The sequence below is a fragment of the Chaetomium globosum genome, genomic scaffold (assembly GCF_000143365.1).
Source record: "Chaetomium globosum CBS 148.51 scaffold_2 genomic scaffold, whole genome shotgun sequence".
Classification (NCBI taxonomy): Eukaryota; Fungi; Ascomycota; class Sordariomycetes; order Sordariales; family Chaetomiaceae; genus Chaetomium; species Chaetomium globosum.
The window spans coordinates 4,493,265-4,512,016 of NT_165977.1; the positions used below are offsets into that span (position 1 = coordinate 4,493,265).

General features: G+C 53.0%; 5 protein-coding genes across 5 annotated transcripts; 3 read left to right on the forward strand and 2 right to left on the reverse strand.

Moving 5' to 3' along the window:
* Positions 1-164: 164 nt before the first annotated feature.
* CHGG_03533 (uncharacterized protein) lies at positions 165-1,204 on the reverse strand (the record flags this gene model as incomplete). The annotated part of the gene is made up of 3 exons (XM_001230048.1): positions 165-197; positions 262-1,010; positions 1,195-1,204. The coding sequence occupies 3 exons, from the start codon at positions 1,202-1,204 to the stop codon at positions 165-167; spliced, it is 792 nt and encodes a 263-aa protein (XP_001230049.1).
* A 1,679-nt stretch (positions 1,205-2,883) lies between these two features.
* On the reverse strand, positions 2,884-3,703 carry CHGG_03534 (uncharacterized protein; the record flags this gene model as incomplete). Its single annotated transcript, XM_001230049.1, has 2 exons — positions 2,884-3,406; positions 3,666-3,703. The coding sequence occupies 2 exons, from the start codon at positions 3,701-3,703 to the stop codon at positions 2,884-2,886; spliced, it is 561 nt and encodes a 186-aa protein (XP_001230050.1).
* A 241-nt stretch (positions 3,704-3,944) lies between these two features.
* CHGG_03535 (uncharacterized protein) lies at positions 3,945-8,442 on the forward strand (the record flags this gene model as incomplete). Its single annotated transcript, XM_001230050.1, has 7 exons — positions 3,945-4,089; positions 4,170-4,844; positions 5,151-5,360; positions 5,469-5,856; positions 6,011-7,111; positions 7,411-7,914; positions 8,133-8,442. 7 exons carry the CDS (start codon positions 3,945-3,947, stop codon positions 8,440-8,442), a joined length of 3,333 nt encoding a protein of 1,110 aa, XP_001230051.1.
* Positions 8,443-9,927: 1,485 nt separating this feature from the next.
* CHGG_03536 (uncharacterized protein) lies at positions 9,928-14,553 on the forward strand (the record flags this gene model as incomplete). The annotated part of the gene is made up of 7 exons (XM_001230051.1): positions 9,928-9,947; positions 10,009-10,839; positions 10,902-11,188; positions 11,281-12,055; positions 12,291-14,038; positions 14,196-14,252; positions 14,513-14,553. 7 exons carry the CDS (start codon positions 9,928-9,930, stop codon positions 14,551-14,553), a joined length of 3,759 nt encoding a protein of 1,252 aa, XP_001230052.1.
* An 867-nt stretch (positions 14,554-15,420) lies between these two features.
* CHGG_03537 (uncharacterized protein) lies at positions 15,421-18,233 on the forward strand (the record flags this gene model as incomplete). The annotated part of the gene is made up of 3 exons (XM_001230052.1): positions 15,421-16,684; positions 16,824-17,906; positions 18,208-18,233. The coding sequence occupies 3 exons, from the start codon at positions 15,421-15,423 to the stop codon at positions 18,231-18,233; spliced, it is 2,373 nt and encodes a 790-aa protein (XP_001230053.1).
* Positions 18,234-18,752: the final 519 nt, after the last annotated feature.

Here is an 18,752-nt window from a genome sequence, read left to right on the forward strand (position 1 = left end):
GTACCTCATGCAGCAATGTGATTTTCCATGACACCTTCGACGATACATAAATCTCAATTGACTTTGCAAAGACTCAAGTTTTTAGTTTCCGTAGTTATTGCCAACTCTGAAAGTGCTGCTCCCCGACATGTCCACCCCTTTGACGCGATGAGAGTGCGTGGTATTCAAGTTCCCGAACCTTGCCAAGGCTTGTACTGCTGATGTGCTGAAATCATCTCCAACCCGAAAGTTGGCTGACCCTCTCAGTTTGATGTCACTCACGTCATGTCTAGAGGGCTGCAGTTTGGCTTTCAAAATCGCCGCCAGATCATTGTCAACGCCAACAGCAGCCTGGGCCACCTCCCTTAGGCATCCCAGCTTATCCAGTTCCGTAGCATCCCCGGCTGTTAGCTCGGCCATCTTGGTTTCGAACTTGGGCGTCGCTGGAGCAAGCTCAACAAGAGCGGAGATATCGTCTTGGATACTAGTGACGAGGGTCTCGAGGCTTTTGCCGTCGTAGATGGCCCAGTACGCCCTTCGGGCAACTTCATGTCCCGTCTTGGCGATAGCATTTCCGCAGAGCTCCGAGAACTTCCTGTGCCCCTTCCGCGCAGGCTCGCTCAAGTCCCTTTCCGGCTCGAAAATGACCAGCGCCTTCTGCTCCTTGGGGCTGATGTTCTGCTTGTAGCGTGAAGACATGCCTTGTGCGCGCTGAAACTGGTCGATGATTGCTTGGATGGTCCCTCTGACGAATTTCTCATCTTCTTTGTTGAATCGAGGGTCCCCTTGGACATCGATGGCGATACCCCACTTGACAAGTCGCCGTCGCTCAACGTCAAGCCGCAGCTGGCATCGCTCGTAATCGATGGAGAAGTCCCGGGCCAGCTGAATGTAGCCAAAGGCATCGACGGCCTGAGCGAAGAGACAGCCTGTGTCAACGTCCCTCGAAGACGGCGAAAAGGATCTTTGCAGCATGGAAGCTGCGGGACTAGCTGTCGGCATCGCAGGTGACAGACTGACTTCACGTGTTGCTGACGTTGTAACAGTGGTGGACTGTGGCGGGCCCAGATGTCGATGTGCGGTTTGAAGATTGAAAGTAATAAGGGCAGCTACCTAGTTAGTGGATAATGTGGAACGAGTGAGAGGTAGAGAAGAACTATATAGGTAGTTTAACTGTCCGTTGTCTCAAGCTACAACTCAAGGCTGGGCGCTTACGGGAGAACATGGTGCGGAGTAGAGGGTTGCAGAGAGAGTTTCAGCCAACTCTGGTTGTTGTCTTTCCGTGATAGTTTAATTGGCAGAGACAAGCTCCGCATCCCTGTTCAGGCTCGCAACCGCCATCACCGCGGCCTGGGAGGCGGCTCGGTCCGCCAATGGGAAGCGGCATAACTGTTACAGTGGCGGGCTATCATCTTCCGTAATACTGATGCCTTTCTTTAGCGCCCAAGGTCCTGAAGGGCCAGCGGCAATGCCCCAGCGGCAATGCAACCCATGCAATGAAATCCCCCTTCTTCATCACCCCGCATGCCCTGTTTCCCACCTAGGTACGAAGTACCTAAAGATGGGCGTGGTGAACGAAATACCTGGTGCTACCATTCCGACATCTGATGTGCCCCTTAGCATTCACGAAGCGTACCACCACCCGGACCCCTGCCGTTTTCCCAACTGTGGTGTGAGCCAGCGCAAAGCAGTGTTGTATTGGACTACGGACCCCCTGGAATGCTCGGCAAATGGCCTGGCTCCAAGCGGGCACCATGTCTAAGTGTTGGAAGACCAACAGCCACGATTCCACGGTTATCTCACAGATGATGGAGCTTACAACAGTCTGGCTGTAATGCTCGGAGCAGCCCAGAAGTCATCGATTGAAGGTTGTTCTTGTTTTTCTCAGTGGCGGGCATCGTCCTGACCTCCCTTTTATAGCTTGTTGTTCAGCCCTTGGAACCCTCTAACACTAGCGCATCAGCAACCAAGATTCCGAGTTTCAAGTGCCACAACTTCTAACAGAACGACGGCTTCCTTCGGTCGAGCGGTCGGTAGCCTGACCGATTGAAGAGGCGGTTGCGATGGAGTCGTAGTGATTTGAGTCTATCCCACTCGAGAGACGTAGGGGAAATATCCGCCGCACTGGCGCCCGGTAATGGAAGCATTTTCTTTTTCTTTTTTTTGGACCACGTCTTCGGTCCAAGTGAGTACCGCGCGGTTCCTGGTTCCCATAACAGTCCCCTCGAAATTTGAGAGGGGTTGGTGCGGCTGATGCAGCTGATGCAGAGCGCTTAGGTATCAGAAATTGTTAGGTACCGTAGTGGGAAAATGTGCCAGGCAAGTATGATACTTGGCCTTCCAGGAATGCAATCTATTGTTGTCTTGTCAACTATCATTCCCAGAGCAACTAGCATACCTCGAGCAACTAGCATCCCCGGCGTTCCGCTCTCTGATTGGTGGTTATTTATGGGTTCTTGCCCCATCCGACAGATTGATCAGGGCTCGTGACAATGGGACTGCCACTGCAAACCACTGTAAGCCACTGTAAGCCACTGTCTGGTGTACGCCTCGCCCAATTTACAAAAGCACAACGCTGGACAAGATGAAATCAAGGACTGAATCAGGTTTTTTATTTTCTATTAACCACATAATCCATTCTTGAATACACACTATATACTACCACTAGCAACGATTGAATACGGCAGTACAGGGGTAAAACCGGTTGGAGGTCACAAGTTAGAGTATCCTTCTGACTCTTGGTCATCCACCCGGGTGTTACGTCCAAGCCTGGCTCTCTGCTGCTGCTTTCCAGGCCGAGACATGGGTTTGCCGGAATCCCCGCCACTCACCCGCACGTTTGCCCCGGGAGGCCAGAGTACCACTACGTCTAGCTGCGACTCCGCGAGTATTAATGTGAGCTTCCTACGTGTTGCTGTCAGCTTGCAGAGCATGCTGAGACTTCCTGCGGCTGCGGTTCGAAGCGCGGGTAACTGGAGTGGCTTGGGCGGTTGTGATAGAGTCGCCTGCGCTAAACCCCGGCGGAGATGTTTTCGCTGCCGGGGTGGCCTCTGTCGTCGGAGCGTTGACAGTTGCACCGGGTGTTGTGCACTGCCGAGTCTGTTGCTGCACCACCGACCGGCTGTGGACGCTGCCTGTATCGGATGTGGGGATGATGGGCACCTGGATCCTGGATTGCGGGAGATGAACTGATCCGGCAGTCAAGCCAGGCCGCGTAGGTGGTGATAACATCCTCTGCGATGTTGTTCTGGTGATGCTCTGGAAGTTCGATGGGGTTGTTCCGGTGGGTTGGCTGACACTAGGCCCGGCCAAAGCGCCGTGTGCCCGCTGGCCATCAACGGCGGCGACATTGTGCGGCTTCTCATAATCATGTGGTGGTGTTGGAAGTGGTGGCATTCGAAATACGGAAACTCGGTTGCCGGTGCTACTGTTTGAGGGTATCCAGGGGCTGGATAACGAGCTATTCAAAAGGGTTAGGGCGATGGCCACCACCGAAGAACAGAAAGAAACAACCTTCAATTGATGATTTCTGGGCTGCTCGAAGCATCTCCAACCCACTGTTGTAAGTTCCCATCATCCGTCTGATAACCGTGGAATTGTGGCTGTTAATAGTTTCCAACAGGAGCGAAGGAAGGAACGGCCTCCTCTGAGAGAATTTTTCTGGCAACAACTCCTCGCCCACTCACGAGTCCTTCGATTTCCTCCCTCTAAAACCCTCCCACATCAATTTTTTTTTTACAACACCATCAACACCATCGGGATCATTGACAGCGCAAATATGGCCGACCAACCGAAGGGTCTAAAGTCGCGCCGACTCCGCAGCACAGCACGTAAGCAGCATCTATCGGCGCAGAACCCGGGGCCTCAATTTAGAGACAACCACATGGGGATGAGCCAGTCATCGATTGAAACCTCTGCTTTTCCCGACGGGTTCGGCGACACAATTATGAACGACAACGACGGCGATGTCTATTCCGCGAATCCACGAATCCCGGAAATCCACCCCGACGTGCCGATCCATGGTATTGAAGGTGCCAATGATATTAGTGATACTGATTTTTGACGATGACGGTCTTCATTGCGAGTCTGACACCGACTCCGAGACTGAAGGTGAGTTATCCTGTAACCAGTCCTATGGGTAACAGCGCTGATCCTAGCTCTAGCCATTGTTGATATGGACGCACTCAAAGCTGGCGACACTGAAGATGCAGCGGCACATATTCTTCGGTCTGCACTCCATATGAGCGATGTTCTTGGAGCCGGCGAATACGAAGAGTGCATCTGGGTTGGAGGGGCTCAGCCAACTGAGAATCTTCCGTTCGACGATGAAGGAATACCACACGAGGAAGATGACCGAGAGTCTACCAGCCAACACGATTCACCGATGCTATATACCGACATCGAAGACACATCGGTTTTGGTTCCGATACGCCAGAATAAGTCAATCGAGACATCCAGCTTTGAGAAGGCTCTTGCGACCTTTGCCGATTTGACTGGTCTAAGCCGTCAAGATTGGGCATCCCTTCGGGAGGTGCTTTTCCTGATCCGCGGCAAAGACGGCAGTGTCCCTTCAATGATACAGAGCCTCCCGAAACAGCTCTCAACACTTCGAGACCGTATGCGCCGCCGGATGCCGATGATGAATATGCGCGAGGCAGACATCCCTCTGAATATCTTGAAGTTACCGACAATGCCAGCTAGTTTGAAGCCTGAGGAACGTCACAAGGTTGAGATAGCACGGGCTCAAGCAGAAAGCAGAAGTGCAGCACTCACCGCTACTAGAGCAGCGACCAGAATCTCTCGCGATAAAGGCAGGCACAGCACCGAGGCACGAGACGCGGCAGTAGCAGCAGAGAAGGCTAAGAGTCAGTTGGAGAGCCTCCGACAAGCACATGGTGATATCGGCCTCAAGGACCTTCCGAGGGCGACGATGCGGCTAACGTTTTTCGACCCTATCACCGTTTTCAAGAACATCATCGCATCTGATATCCTAGGCAGGATACATACGGGCCCAGGCTTGTTCGTCGACAAACCACGCGAGTTGTTTCATTCACACGCTTGGCTGTCCTCGGTTCGTAGCACATCAGGGTTTTACGCACATGTCATCATCGACGGCAAAGAAGGACCGGTCATCTTTCCCTCCGACTGGGTATACTTCCGATGTACGTCAGAAAACTGCGTCCGGAATTGCCGCGGCATTGAGGACGACTCTGACGACATTGTCAACCTACATATCGGCCGTGTCTATGGCGTTGGGCTCGATCACCGCGAAGATCCATGCACACAAAGTCGAAACCAAATGTGCCTACAGCTTCAGGAGGCATACCGGCTTGGCGATCACCGACTTGCAAACATCGAACTCACGCCGCCACAGACCGACTGTGAGTTGGTACTGTCTGCGAATTTGGTTTATATTCCGGAGACCAGTGTATTCGCACACCTCCATGTCTACCTTGACCACCACACTGGTGAGGAACATGACGACCCAGGCTGGAAGCCGCCCCGACGCACGGAACGGTCACCTCCGGAGCCTCTACCCAAATATGTCTGGCCAGTATTCAGGAGGGAACGTAGGGAGAATGAGTGGTACGAGTGTCGGCGCATCCTGGTTAAGAAGGAAGCTCTCCCGCTCTGTCGGACGCATCCAATCCGTGGAGAGCTCGAACTCCAGCATTTTGGTCGACATGTATTCGAGAATGAGTGGGATCAGGCTAAGAACGGCATGCCAGTGGTCTCCCTTCCCCACCTGGACTTCATTGACGGTTTTGGTGTATTCCAAAATTCGTACCGGACTTTGATGGGGTTCTACTTCACACCAGCAGGGCTTTGTGAAGAGGAGCGTTTTAGTCCGGGCAGCATTTTCCCAATCGTACTCGGGTAAGTCCAGCTTCTTGTCTAAGATCGCTTCCCTATTGCTTGACTGCCAACATTTTCCACCTTTCGGGGGTGTCAACCCGATACGGGCATAGCTTTTAGCCTGCCCTGTGGAATGTTGTTAATCTTGTATTTGAAACTAACACTGGCGTGGTAGGCCTCATGCATCGGACTTTGGCGAGGTTATTAAAGCGCTGAAGACGATGGCTCATCTCGACGCCGGTATCGTCATGACTATTCGCGACAAAATCGTCCGTGTTTGCGCATTTGCGATGTGTTACATTGGCGATATGCCTCAACAAGCCGAGAACTCCGGGTTCAAAGGCCCACGAGCACACAAGTTCTGCAGATGCTGTTTCGCGGCCTCCGGCCAGCGCGCTGTCAATCCCGATGTCATGCTCAAGTTCGATCATATCACTCACGGCCGGTTTCACACTCAGACCCTGGAGATGCAGCAGATGCTGCACCGCTCATTGCAAACTGCGTCGGAACGGAAACGATATTGTACGCAGTGGGGGATGGCTGAAGATCTGCCGGTACTTCCCCGCTTGTCACCGGCCCTTGATCTGGTCATGTCACGGCCCATCGACGCAGCACACTCTGAGTACAACGGTCTTGGCAACTTGATGCACTTTCTCCTTCGGGATGGCATTCTTACAAAGTCAGCGCGCTCGGAATATGCTATACAGCTCCGGACTTGGCCTTTCCCACCGGGTTGGCCACGTTTACAGTCACCAGTTCACCATTTATCAAGCTACAAGATGTCTCACCACGCGCGATGGATCGTCATTATCCCAGCCTTGCTCCTAAACTGGTTAAAGAGGGAGCACATTCGGCCAAGGTTCTGGGACCAAGCTAAGAACCACGAGAAAGATCCGATTGAGTTGGTCATCGAGACTACTGCTGCGATTGCAAAGAGCATTACCGTTCTGATGGGGACTCGTGTGTCGCGTCGGGACCGTTACCTCATGGGCAACATCATTTACCGGGCTCGCTACCTTTTCAACCAGCTCTGTTTACTTGCAGCTGTGACCTCAACCGGGTCGTCTGGTGCGTCACACGCAGGGACGCCGGGAGTCCAAGTTATCGATGAGTCAGTTCTCCAAGACGGTGTCGTTGATGATTCTGGCCGGGCATTACAGTACCAGAACGACACACTGCGCCCAAATATTCATGTCGCCGTTCATTTCCCAGACTTCGCGGAGGAGTACGCTTTACCTGTCAACTGTAACACACTCACAGGCGAAAACTTACACCGGTATGTCTAACTTCCGTCGGTGATTGTCCCTCACCTGTAGTTACCAGTACCCCGCTTGATAGACCTTCACCGGCAAACCCCAGACCCTTGGACTCAGCGACATTCGTGTGGATCTGTGTCTGGCTCTTGTCGCGAAGTGATCTGGGCATGGCTCTGGCACCATGCTTGGAGAAGGCCTGCCAGCAAACACAAGACCGTTGAATCCGCGTCGCCCATGTATCGCTCGCTTCACCTCGATCTCTTCGGCCGGGTTTCTTCGAACAGACCTACCCGTCTTACCGTCTGCTAATGTCTTCTAGATACGTCAAGACCCGTGTCTACGAAACAAATTACTCCAACGTGGAGAAGATCCTGCTGATGAAAGTCAATTTCCAAGAGACGATGCGCCTGCTCCTCCAGAACGCTTTTCAACATGACGACCCGGAACTCACCAGCGAGACGCTTGCACTTTACCAGCAGTGCCCGACCCTTTTCAATCAAGTACTATCCCGAACGGACCGAAATGAGATGGATGCCCTACTCGAAAACGAAGACCACGAGGTGGAAATCGACCAGTCCGCAGACAGCAATCATCTCAGACCGGCTGCGATCAATCGTATCCCAACAAAAAGTGTTGTCGCAACCCACCCAATTAATGATGGCAATAGAATCCCGACTCGCTCCGGGGACCTCAACACGACATCGACTTGGCGTGGTCATCTCCGACTGGCATACCAGTATGACTACGGCAAACCTGCACAATATCCATCTCTGTTCGAGAACCGGCCAATCCAGTGGTCACGGAAGTTCGGATTCACCGACAGGTGCGTACCAGACCACCAGGTCCATACCCCTGAGTCCCCACCCCTCCCCCTTTCCCACCACCGGGACACGTGAGCCTGGCTCGCCTCGTCAGATTCCCCCAGACGGCCGGCGTGCTTGTCAGCACAGGTTCCCGGAAGGGACATTGACTCCTGAGTGGCAAATAGAGGCTGGACGGCTTAGCGGTGTGCCCAGGCTAATGTTTCTTTCATACGGGCAGGAAGTCGAACGACCGCTTCACGTTCAGGACTGGCGACTTTGTACGATTCAAGGGCGACAACCAGACTCTTTTCGGGCGTGTGGACCATATCTTCGTCCTCGACAACGACAAGGACAGACACATCTTCACAGTACTAACACTGATCAAGCGTACAAAGACTCGACATAAGCTCCTGGACTTGGAGATAATGGAGGAGACGGAAGATGCTGTAGTGTTTGGGGTGCCTGTCATTCGCCCTGTGCGTCTCTACATGGTACCGGTCAGGGGCGTTGGCATCATCTGGGTGAACTGGGACATACATGCGTTGTGAGAGCGCGCGATGTAAGTTGCCCGTTTTTACCTCCCCTAATGACGCCTGTGTCAGGTAACGAACCGGTTGGGGTAGACGACAAAGATAACCTGGAAAGTGGTGTCGCGCTCCCTCTTCGGCTAACCAGCAGGCCGACAGCGCTTCTGTTCAACCAAACCAACCCGCGACCAGGCAGTTAGCAGCAGGGCCAAGAGGACTTACATGACGTGTGGACCCGCTGGGGATGGATGCACGCGAATCCCGTATTATTGAGGGGGTGTTTGGAATCTTTATGTAGGTAGGGAAACAGACGCTAAATACAGCAGTGGCTCAAAATACAATAACAGGGTGCAATGGGGGTGCACAGGAGGGTGCAGCGGAGGGTGTGGCAGGCTAGGCGCTGGAGCGGGGCTGCGAGCGGCGTGGGAATGCTAGTTGCATTGGGTATGCTAGTTGCATTGGGTATGCTAATTATGCGGGGTATGCTAGTTGTCAAAATTGTCAAATATTTTCAGGCTATCATAGCGCTGTCAACTAGCGTTCCCACGGAACCCCGCTGTGGTAGTGTTCTGTCGTCATGTTGCTCACCTTTTTGTTTTGTGTTTGTTGTTCGCAACGATGATCTCAGTCTGCAGTGATGTTAGTCGACTAACACGGGATACCAACGAATAAGCCCAACGTTGTTGAATTTCATGATACTTGCACAGTTGTGTGTTCGGCGGACTTCCACGGCGTCTACTTGTGATCAACCGTATCGAGACACATAATTACGCAATGCCCGATCAGGTGCAAATTCTGGGCTGACGCACAGCGACATCGGGGTGTACATACAGGTGGCGATGCATGCATGCAGGGTCATCTGCAGAGTGCTTATTACACCCCCTGTGGCCTTATTGCTGCAGCGTGCCGCTAACCACAACACTTTGGTAGGCGTTTACAACCGCCATTGGCATCGCCCTGCCCTTTCTCTGGCCATTCTGGCGTGCCGGTATCGCCGTCTCGTCCACGTCTCTCGGCGGCTTGCAGCCCTGCCTCTCATGCTGGCCCCTTCTGAGTTGGCCGTGAATGAGGCAGGTTGGCAGGCCAGCTCGGAGCAGCCTTGTCCCTTGTTGCGGCGGTGTCAAGGCAAAGTTATCGCTACGTGTCGACAAATGCAGAATTCAGGCAGCTTTCGGGCTTCCAGGCTCAGCTCTCCCACCGCAATTTCACAGCCCCTGCCTCGCGCCCAACACCGAACCTGGAGGGTTTGACCAGCAAGATGACACCAGCAACATGCCACTCTCAGTACCGGCCATCAGAACTTTCCGAGTCTTTTATACCTTGATTTCGCCATCATCAGGCGTGTTGACCCCCGAGATTCACGTTCAACATCCTGTTGGAGTATCGCCGAAACCATAATCTGGCCACCTAGTGTTGTCACTAACTCGGACTATATCGGTGTGATCCGATTATTACAATAAAACCCTCCCCCAAAAGGTCACACCCGATCGGCCAAGCGGACCCAACATGGCCCAGATTGAGGACAGGTACCTACTTTCTAGTTTCTTCCTATCACCCACGGCTGTTTATCCCCTAACCTTTCCCTAGAGACGTTCTGGAGCGTCGGAGTCGAGTTGTAGAATGGCTTGTATCTAAGGATTACGCCGACGAACAACAGCTATACTGCGACCAGAGAGAACCCATGACCTGTGCTTGGTTTCTCGAGTGCGCAGAGTACAATGAGTGGCTGGATACCAAGTCCAAAGTCCTCCTTTGTACTGGAGGGCCCGGTGCGGGCAAAACTCTCCTGACCTCAGCTGTCGTTAGCAATCTGCAAGAACTTAAACAACAACGCCTCCCTGTCGGCTCCGATCGACCCAGAGTGGGGATTGCATACGTATACTTCAGGGAGCAGACCGTCCAGTCTTCCTCAGAGGACGCCTTCATTCAGAGTCAAGAAGGCATCTTCAGAAACATTCTTGGTCAACTCCTCTCGGATCTGCCGGCTACGGAAGATGCTATGCTGTTCCTCGCGCCTTCTCGAAAGCTCTACGATACCTACCTTCTACACCAAGGCGCTCGACAGCCCGGTCTCAGCGACGTTGTGGATGCATTTCGTGAGACTGCAGCCTGGTACGACCATGTGTTCGTTGTACTCGATGCCCTGGACGAATGTCCTGTCGAGAGCAGGCACTTCCTATTGTCACTCGTCCACGCGCAAGCAAAGGTCGACGCGCGCATATTCGCTACCTGCAGAACAGACACAACTATTCCGCAGCTTGTTTTGGACACGTGCACCTCTCGTGGTGTGAGGGCCAGTGACGCAGATATCGAAAGATACCTGAAAGCCAGACTTCCGGAGCTGAGCCATGTGCTGTCCCGCAATCACCATCTGGAGCCGCAGGCTGTCCAAGAAATAACGGCCAAGTCAAACGGATCGTAAGTGACAATAAAATTATCCCAAAGGCGTCGCACTCCACCCAATTGCTAACCAGCCACAGGTTCCTGCTAGCTAGAGTCTACATGGACATACTGGCAACGGGAACAGAGACAGATAGTGTCCTCAAGGAAAAGGTTTTCCGCTTCAGATCAGGTGGTGAAGACCATTCAGCTCTTTTCGCCGCCTATGACGGAATCATCGACATGATCAACGGCCAGAATTCGAATCAAGACGGGCTAACTCACAGAGCCCTGGCTGCGGTGGCATTTTCTCCCTTGGCTCTTAGGGATCTCCAGCTCAGACACGCACTCGCACTCAGTGACGAGGCGGGAAGGTTAGAGGAAGAAAGTAAACTGGATAGTGTGGACCACATCATCAACGTTTGCTGCGGACTGTTACGCGCAACCAAAGGGGAGATGTCCACCTATCGCACCGTACAGTGAGCGAGTATCTGCGATCCAAGGACGAATTCCTGCGCAAGGCCAACGGACGGATGGCTGCGAGCTGCATTTCATACCTCCTCTTTCGGGACTTTTCCAGCGGGCCCGTCATGGACAACAGATGGAAAGAAAAGAAAGCACTGAACGAGCTCGTCCGCGACAACCAGCTCTTGAGATACGCGTCCTCTGCCTGTCCCAGCTACCTCTCACGAGCCAATCCGGAGGTCATTTTGCAACTTCTTCGCCGCCTTGCAGAGCATCCACAGAACCTCCGATTGTCCTTCCAAGTCCATATTATGGCGCGGGGTAGGCTTTTTCCCAAGGCTCTCACCATCACCCATATTGTCAGTCACATGGGTAGTCCTGATTTTATTCCCGTCCTCAAACGCGCGGGGTGTCTTGATTGCCGGACTAAGGACAGCAACGGACGGACGGCACTACACTGGGCCGTATGTCGCCAGGACGGTCTTGCCGAAGACATGGCCAAGACACTTCTAGATTTCGGATGCGAGGTCAATGCTGTCGATAAAGACGCGAGGTCCCCTCTCAGCTACGTAGCTGAATACGGTAACCACGAGCTCGCTAGGCTTCTCTTGAAGAGGAAAGCCAGGACAGAGACGAGTGGAAATTCCCTCTCTCCTCTGGCACAGGCTTGCGCCTGCGGCCACGCCAAGGTCGCTCAGGTGCTTCTGGAGCACGGCGCAAAAGTGAACGCCATAAGTGGACAGCGCAGACAAACTCCTCTCGGCGCGGCTATTTCAGGAGACTCTGAAGAGTGTGTCGCCGCCATCGTGAAACACCGAAAATTCAAGAAGAACCATGGGACATATGAGCACGGCACAGCGCTCCATCAAGCGGCATACTACAGCTCGGTAGGGGTCGTCGCAAAACTAGTCGATGCCGGTTTTGATGTCAACAGCCGCACAGCCAACAAAACCACGCCTCTGCAAGCCGCCGTCGCGGGCGCGCATCTATACACCAGGTTCAACGAAAGAATCGAAGTCGTCAAGTTTCTGTTGGAGCAACACGCCGAGGCAGACGCAGAAAGAGGCCCTGTTCGGAACCGCCCTCGACGCCGCTTTACGCAACCGAAACCGAGACGTTAAGTTGTTGTTGGAGGAATACGGTGCCACACAATACACAAAGGAGTTTGAGCCTCCACCCACGTCATTGCCGACATCAAAAGACCCGTTCATATGGGATGCGATCGGACGGTACGGCGGCCATTTCCTCGCGCAGGTCGCTGTTGGAAACGACAAAAAGATCCAACAACACATTGATATGAAGGTGGCCCTCTTCAAGACCGCGATTAAGAATAAGAACCTGACAAGCATCCGATTCCACACTGACTTTTCCGCGATGGCTTTCAAGGCTCTCGTGAAGCAAGCGAGAAAAGACATGGAGAGAGAGGAGGACATCCGAAACGGTAACGCACCTGCTGCTCGTTCTGAAAGTAGTAGGTTCAGGACAGCCCTTTTGGGGTCTTGCCTTGCTCCCATTCTGAACTTCTTCGTTTGGTCCCGAGTTCGTGAAACGGAACGACGGCAAGACAACGAAGCTCACGCCATCAGTTCTGCTACCGACAAGCTCGACTTGATCGTGTCGGCAGCTGTGCGAATTCTGAGCGATGCCATTGAGGATGGAGATGACGCCATAGTACAAATGCTCTCGCGAAGTTGGGTGGATGCTCTAAAGAGCATGTTTGCTGAGGACTTCAACGACAACATGGCACAGGACCTCGTCACAAATCGCGCCAGGGAATTTGAAGGCTTCTTTCGCGACGGGGATATGGACAAGGCGAACCTAATGGCTAAGCTTGCATTGGAGCTCATGTCGGCCGCCATTCAGGGGAGCAAGATGGATGACCGAGGTAAAGAACGAGAGAAACTGGCGATAGCACTATCCGATATCTGGTCCCTCACGTTGCGAAACGTGATCAAGAACAGTGGCGGCAGCCCCTTTGCCGAGGAGGCTGCCTACCAGCAGCTAGAGGACTTCCTTCAGAGGATCAAGAAAGAAATCACCCAAGAGATCAAAGAGGGGAACTGGGAGTACATTCGCAGAATAGGACCCTGCTGTGTCGAAGTTCTGGTTGGCCTCGTAGCTGACAATAATATTCGCGCTGCTGACATAGTAGCCCGGATCCTTGTCGAAGGATGGCAGTTTGCTATCGACGAGAAGATGGACGAGATCGACACCATCCTTATCAGGGAGCTCGAGCAAGAGTTTAAAGCAGCCGTCAGGGACCTCGCCGAAGACTCAAACGCGGGGCTCGAGATGACCAGGCCTTGGGTGATGGCCGGTGCGCTGGTCAAAGTCCTTCATGCCGCCGTGCGTTACAACAGTGCGCCTATCAAGCAGAAAATATCACAGTTGATTCTTTCCAACCTCTCGGCGTTGCAAAGCAGCACTTCTCCGGAGTTCATAGCCCGTGTCCGCACTTACCTGGTCGACATCATCCCCGTGTGGTGCGAGGTTGATGAGAACCCGATTTACCTCTTGGAGTCGGGCGTGGCCATGCTCTTGGCAATGCACGAGACGGGCTATTTTGCCACCTACTCGGAGGAGGGCGCCAGAAGAGTTCTCGCAAACGGCCTTTGTGAGCCCTCGGATGGGCTGACGAAGCTGGAGGAGCGGGTGAGACAGGTTTTGGGGGACCCGGCAAGTCGCGACGATGCCGCCCGGATTAAAGATACCATTAGACAACTGCAAAAGCATCTTGGGGCCCATGGCGACAAGATACTACCGGGGCTGAGAAGTGAGTTGGCCACCGGATGATCTGCTCAGTATCGATTTCCTGGCTACGGGAGGAAATAACTTTTGGAACCAGCTTTGGGTGAGACTCTTTTATTGTTACTCATCTTGTTAGATGCTGACAACGGTCTTGCTGACAGTAAACTCCTAGCTGTCTGCAGTGTTCCCGCGGTGGCATCCGTCATGCTCGAGGAGCATGCGTGGTTTCGAGAGCGTGCGTACGTGTAATGGGATTGGGATCGGAGCTGGCGCGAGGGAGGCCGCCAAGAAGAGGGGGTTGAGACGTTTAAGAAGTTTGTGATGGGGGAGAAGAGGGTCTTTGACGAGGTGCATTGTAATGTTTAATTAAGGGGTGGGCAATGATTTGTGTGTGATACCAAGTGGGGCAGTTGGATTGAAGCAAGGGGCAAATCGCGGCACAGGTTAACTAACGACAATGACATCTGAGGAACATGATCTAACTGAACCACCAATGTAGCACGTCCCTCCAGAGAGAAGGGATTTGCCCTGTGTTTCTAACGTTATCACGATACCTGGTATTCCCTACACAAGCTCTCAAAATAGACGTCCGCCAAACCCCCAACAACATTAATGTGCAACCGTCCCTCGTTCAAATCCTCCTCGCCACCTCGGCCTCATTATCACCGAATCCTCCACAGCAACAAAAAAAAAAGAGAAATGTCAGGAAAAAAACATACAACACCGAGGATTCGCTGGTCGTCACCGACCCAACTACTAGTTCAGCGGTCGCGAGGTTAACTAGGGGAGAGCGGACGGGATCCCGTGTTTTCTGGCGCCTATGGTCGTATGTATCAGTCAGGGTTTTAATCCGGAGTTATAAGGGGTTTGCTGTTACTATCCGGAAGCAACATCAATGATCTTCCATCACCCACCACACCCAAAGGAACTCTAACGGAAGGACGAAGTTTTATTTCTTTGCCTTCTTAGGTAAGGTACTTACTTGTACGGCCCCAAACATGTCGGGTAGGTCACGGTAATAAGGACGTGAGTTTCCAGTGCACTTGGCGGGGAAAGGAAAACACCACCGAGTTACTTTCGAATAATCAGCGCTGTCAGCAAGTCAACAAGTCAAGTCTTCAAGTCAAGTCAAGTCGATACGCCGACTTGACTTGACAGAACACTCAGTAGGGTTAGGGTTATGTGTCGTAGATTAGCCCAGGTTTTCGTTGTCCACGGAGCTTCTCGCCCGAGTTTGAAGTCTGAACATGCCCAAAAGAAAGTGTTTTACCCACCTTTTCAGCCCGAAACTCCTGCGAGCCTGTCTCTTGGCGAGGTTGATACACACGATCAACGGATGAACGGAGTTGCTCACTGGTATTCGAACAACGCTCGAAATCCACTCTTCCCGCCTGCAATCCTCCCGGAATGGCTCTCACCCTTACCGACAATACCGCCTCCGCAGTTCCCGATTCTGACGATATTTCCATTGCGCCGAAGATCAATTACGATATCTCCTCGCCCCCCAACGCGTCCAACGCGTTTAACGCGCTCGGCTGTGCCGGGCGCACCAAGAAGAGCCTCGAGGAGCAGATTCGCGATGCGAAAGCCATCACCGACCTCCCCCTCAATCCTAAGCTATACCCAAAGATTCAGGGTCCCGACAAACGGTTTTACCAACTCCGCGCGCACTTCAAGCTGAAGGACGGACCTTCCTGGGTCAACGCGCACGGCACACTGCTTCTACGGCTCACGGAAGGTGACTCGACCTCCACGGACGGCAAATTCTGGGCTTGCCACAAGTGCTACAACATCTTTGACGCGGCGGCAACAACTTCGCCAGCCAAACACCTCCGACAAAAGCACGGTATTACGAAAGACGGCGAGCTTCTACCTGCAAACACTGCGGGCAAGAGATCGTCGCTGGCGATTGATGAGCTCTTGCAAGCTCGAACCACCAAGAAGAGGAAGCTCCCCCCTCCCGCAAAGACCAGAGACCTCTTCCAAGAGCTCCTAATCAAGTGGGTTTCCGATTCGGATATCCCATTTTCCGTGGTTGAACACCAGCACTTCCGGAGCCTGCTTTCTATTCTCAATCCAATACAGGCCGACGACCTCCTTCCGAGAAGCCATGTCACCACGCGTAACTGGCTGAAAATCCAGTACAACCTGTATTTTGATGCCCTCAGAGCCGAAATCACATCCACACCCAATCCAATCCACATCTCCTTTGACGGATGGTCGTCCCCCGGAACTGCCGCGTTTTTCGCTGTCGTTGCACACTATTTCGATGCTGCAGGGAACTTTAACACCCGCTTACTGGCCCTCCCAAGGATTAAGGGCACTCACAATGGCGAAAACCTCGCCAAAGGAGTGGTTGAGGTGGTTGAGTGCTTTGGCTTCCAAGCTAAATTAGGGGTTTTCCAAGCCGACAACGCGAAAAACAACGATACGTGCGTCACCGAACTTCTCCGGCACTTCAACCCACATCTTTCCACGCAGCAACTTGATCTCATTCAGTCTCTCAAGCGAGTGCGCTGCGTGGGCCACATCTTGAACCTTGTTGCCAGAGCTTTCCTTGACGGCGAAAACAAGGAAGTAATCAGGAGATTGGCAGAGGGCTCAGATGAGCGACTTTCTGCGGAACAGGAGAGGGAGCTTCTCAACGCATGGCGAGAAACTGGGCCAGTGGGTAAGCTACACTACCTTGTACACTTCGCCCGCCGTACGCCCCAGCGCAGGGACGCTTTCGTCGACTTTACAGAAGGTAATAGCCCTCTCTCCCCCAATAAGACATTATATCAAGTGCTGATTTGATGTTCTCTCCATAGGCAAGCTCACCGAGGCAGAAGGAGAAGAAATTGGCGCTATTCTAGTTGACCCTGCAATTCGAAACCTTCGGCTGAAGGCTGACAACGATACCCGCTGGCACTCGGTATACCATATGATTGAGCGCGCCCTCATTCTTCGCGATCCGCTCACCAAGTTCAGCGCCCGGTATAATCGTTTAGGGGATCTCAGCGACGAAGCTGTACTGTCTTCCGAGGATTGGGCAGTTCTGACAGAGATCAAAGCTCTGTTGGCCCCGTTCAAGGTTATCACGAAAAAGTTCGAGGGAAGGAAGCCCAATCTTTGTGACGTTGTCACCCACATCTTCAGCCTTCACCGGGATCTCAAACATCTACACCGAGGATACAGCGCGGAGTTTGAGCGTTCGGGAGGCCTCGATAGCTCTGTATTTCCGCCCAACAACGAGCGGCCCGCGGGTCAGCTCCCGGCATTCTCGCCTCCTAGACCGGCTACGGCACAGCAACACCCGCGCCGGATTCGTCGCGTGCCTGCCCGGTTTGCTGATTACGAAGTCGACCTCCCCGGGGTCGGGCTCCGCAACCCAGTTGCCGCTCCTAGGCAGCAGGGCCTCTGTATCGAGCTTGGGAATCCTCTTCACGATGATCTCGAGGTGCCTTCCTTCTCGAGTCTTCAATCCAGCCTTCAATACGCCATTGACAAGCTTGAGAAGTATCTGAAGATGCTTGACGAGACCCCTGCTTATTGGGCAGCTCTTATTTTGCATCCGGGCCGCAGGATGAAGTGGGTGAGGCTATTCTATGAAGGCAACGACCAGAGGATATTAGACATCCAGCGGCGGTTTGTGGCTTACTTTGATACGTACTACCCAGCAGTCGAGCCCCTGGCACGCCCATGCACCCCAGAGCAAGTACCTGGCTTTGGAGATAGCTTCTACGATGCCCCAGTTGCCAGCGGTGTTGTGGATGAGGTTGGGGAGTACTTACGAGGATCTGTGCACCCCGTTGACGACCCAGTCCAATGGTGGCTGGCCCGGACAGACGAATACCCACGCCTCGCGAGAATGGCGCTCGAAATACTTTCAATACCTCCCTGTGCAACGAAATGTGAGCTGACCTTCAGCCTCGCAAAGCTCGCGATAGGGTCACAACGACACTCCCTTAGCGACAATACGTTATCAGAACTTCAATGTGTACGAAATTGGGCGCGTGGGGAACTATTTGGGAGCGTTGTGGCCTCATGACAATTTTGGAGGCCCCATCTTGTACTTATATTTATTTCGGGTTTGGAATAACCGTATCCGAGCTCTTTCTTGGCAAGTCTTCCAAGTCAAGTCAAGTCCGGCTCAAATTCGTCAAGTCAAGTCTGCCCTCAGACTTGACTTGACTTGACTTGACTTGTTGACAGCGCTGCTTTCGATAAGAGGGGATTAGTTTGTAATAGGGGGCAAAGCCTGATGAATGATGGGAAATCAGTACACCCGCAATTTGGATTCCAGTGTACTATCGGCTTATCCGATTCGCCTCCCCCTCAAGGCGTTGCCAATTATCCCGTGTCTATTCATTCTCAATGCCGTTCCCCTTTTGCCCAGGAGTTGTGTTGGAAGACCAACAGCCACGATTCCACGGTTATCTCATAGATGATGGAGCTTATAACAGTCCGGTTATAATGCTCGGAGCAGCCCAGAAGTCATCGATTGAAGGTTGTTCTTATTTTCCTCAGTGGCGGGCATCGTCCTGACCTCCCTTTTATAGCTTGTTGTTCAGCCCTTGGAACCCCTCTAACACTAGCACATCGGCAACCAAGATTCCGAGTTTCAAGTGCCACAACTTCTAACAAGTTGCTGCCTTTGCACAAGAACAGTCGCCTTGGATATCCCTCTCCGGGTTTGGTCTGCCCACCGATGGCGCAACAGGCTCTGGCACTCCATTCAGCACGGAATCTGCTATGAA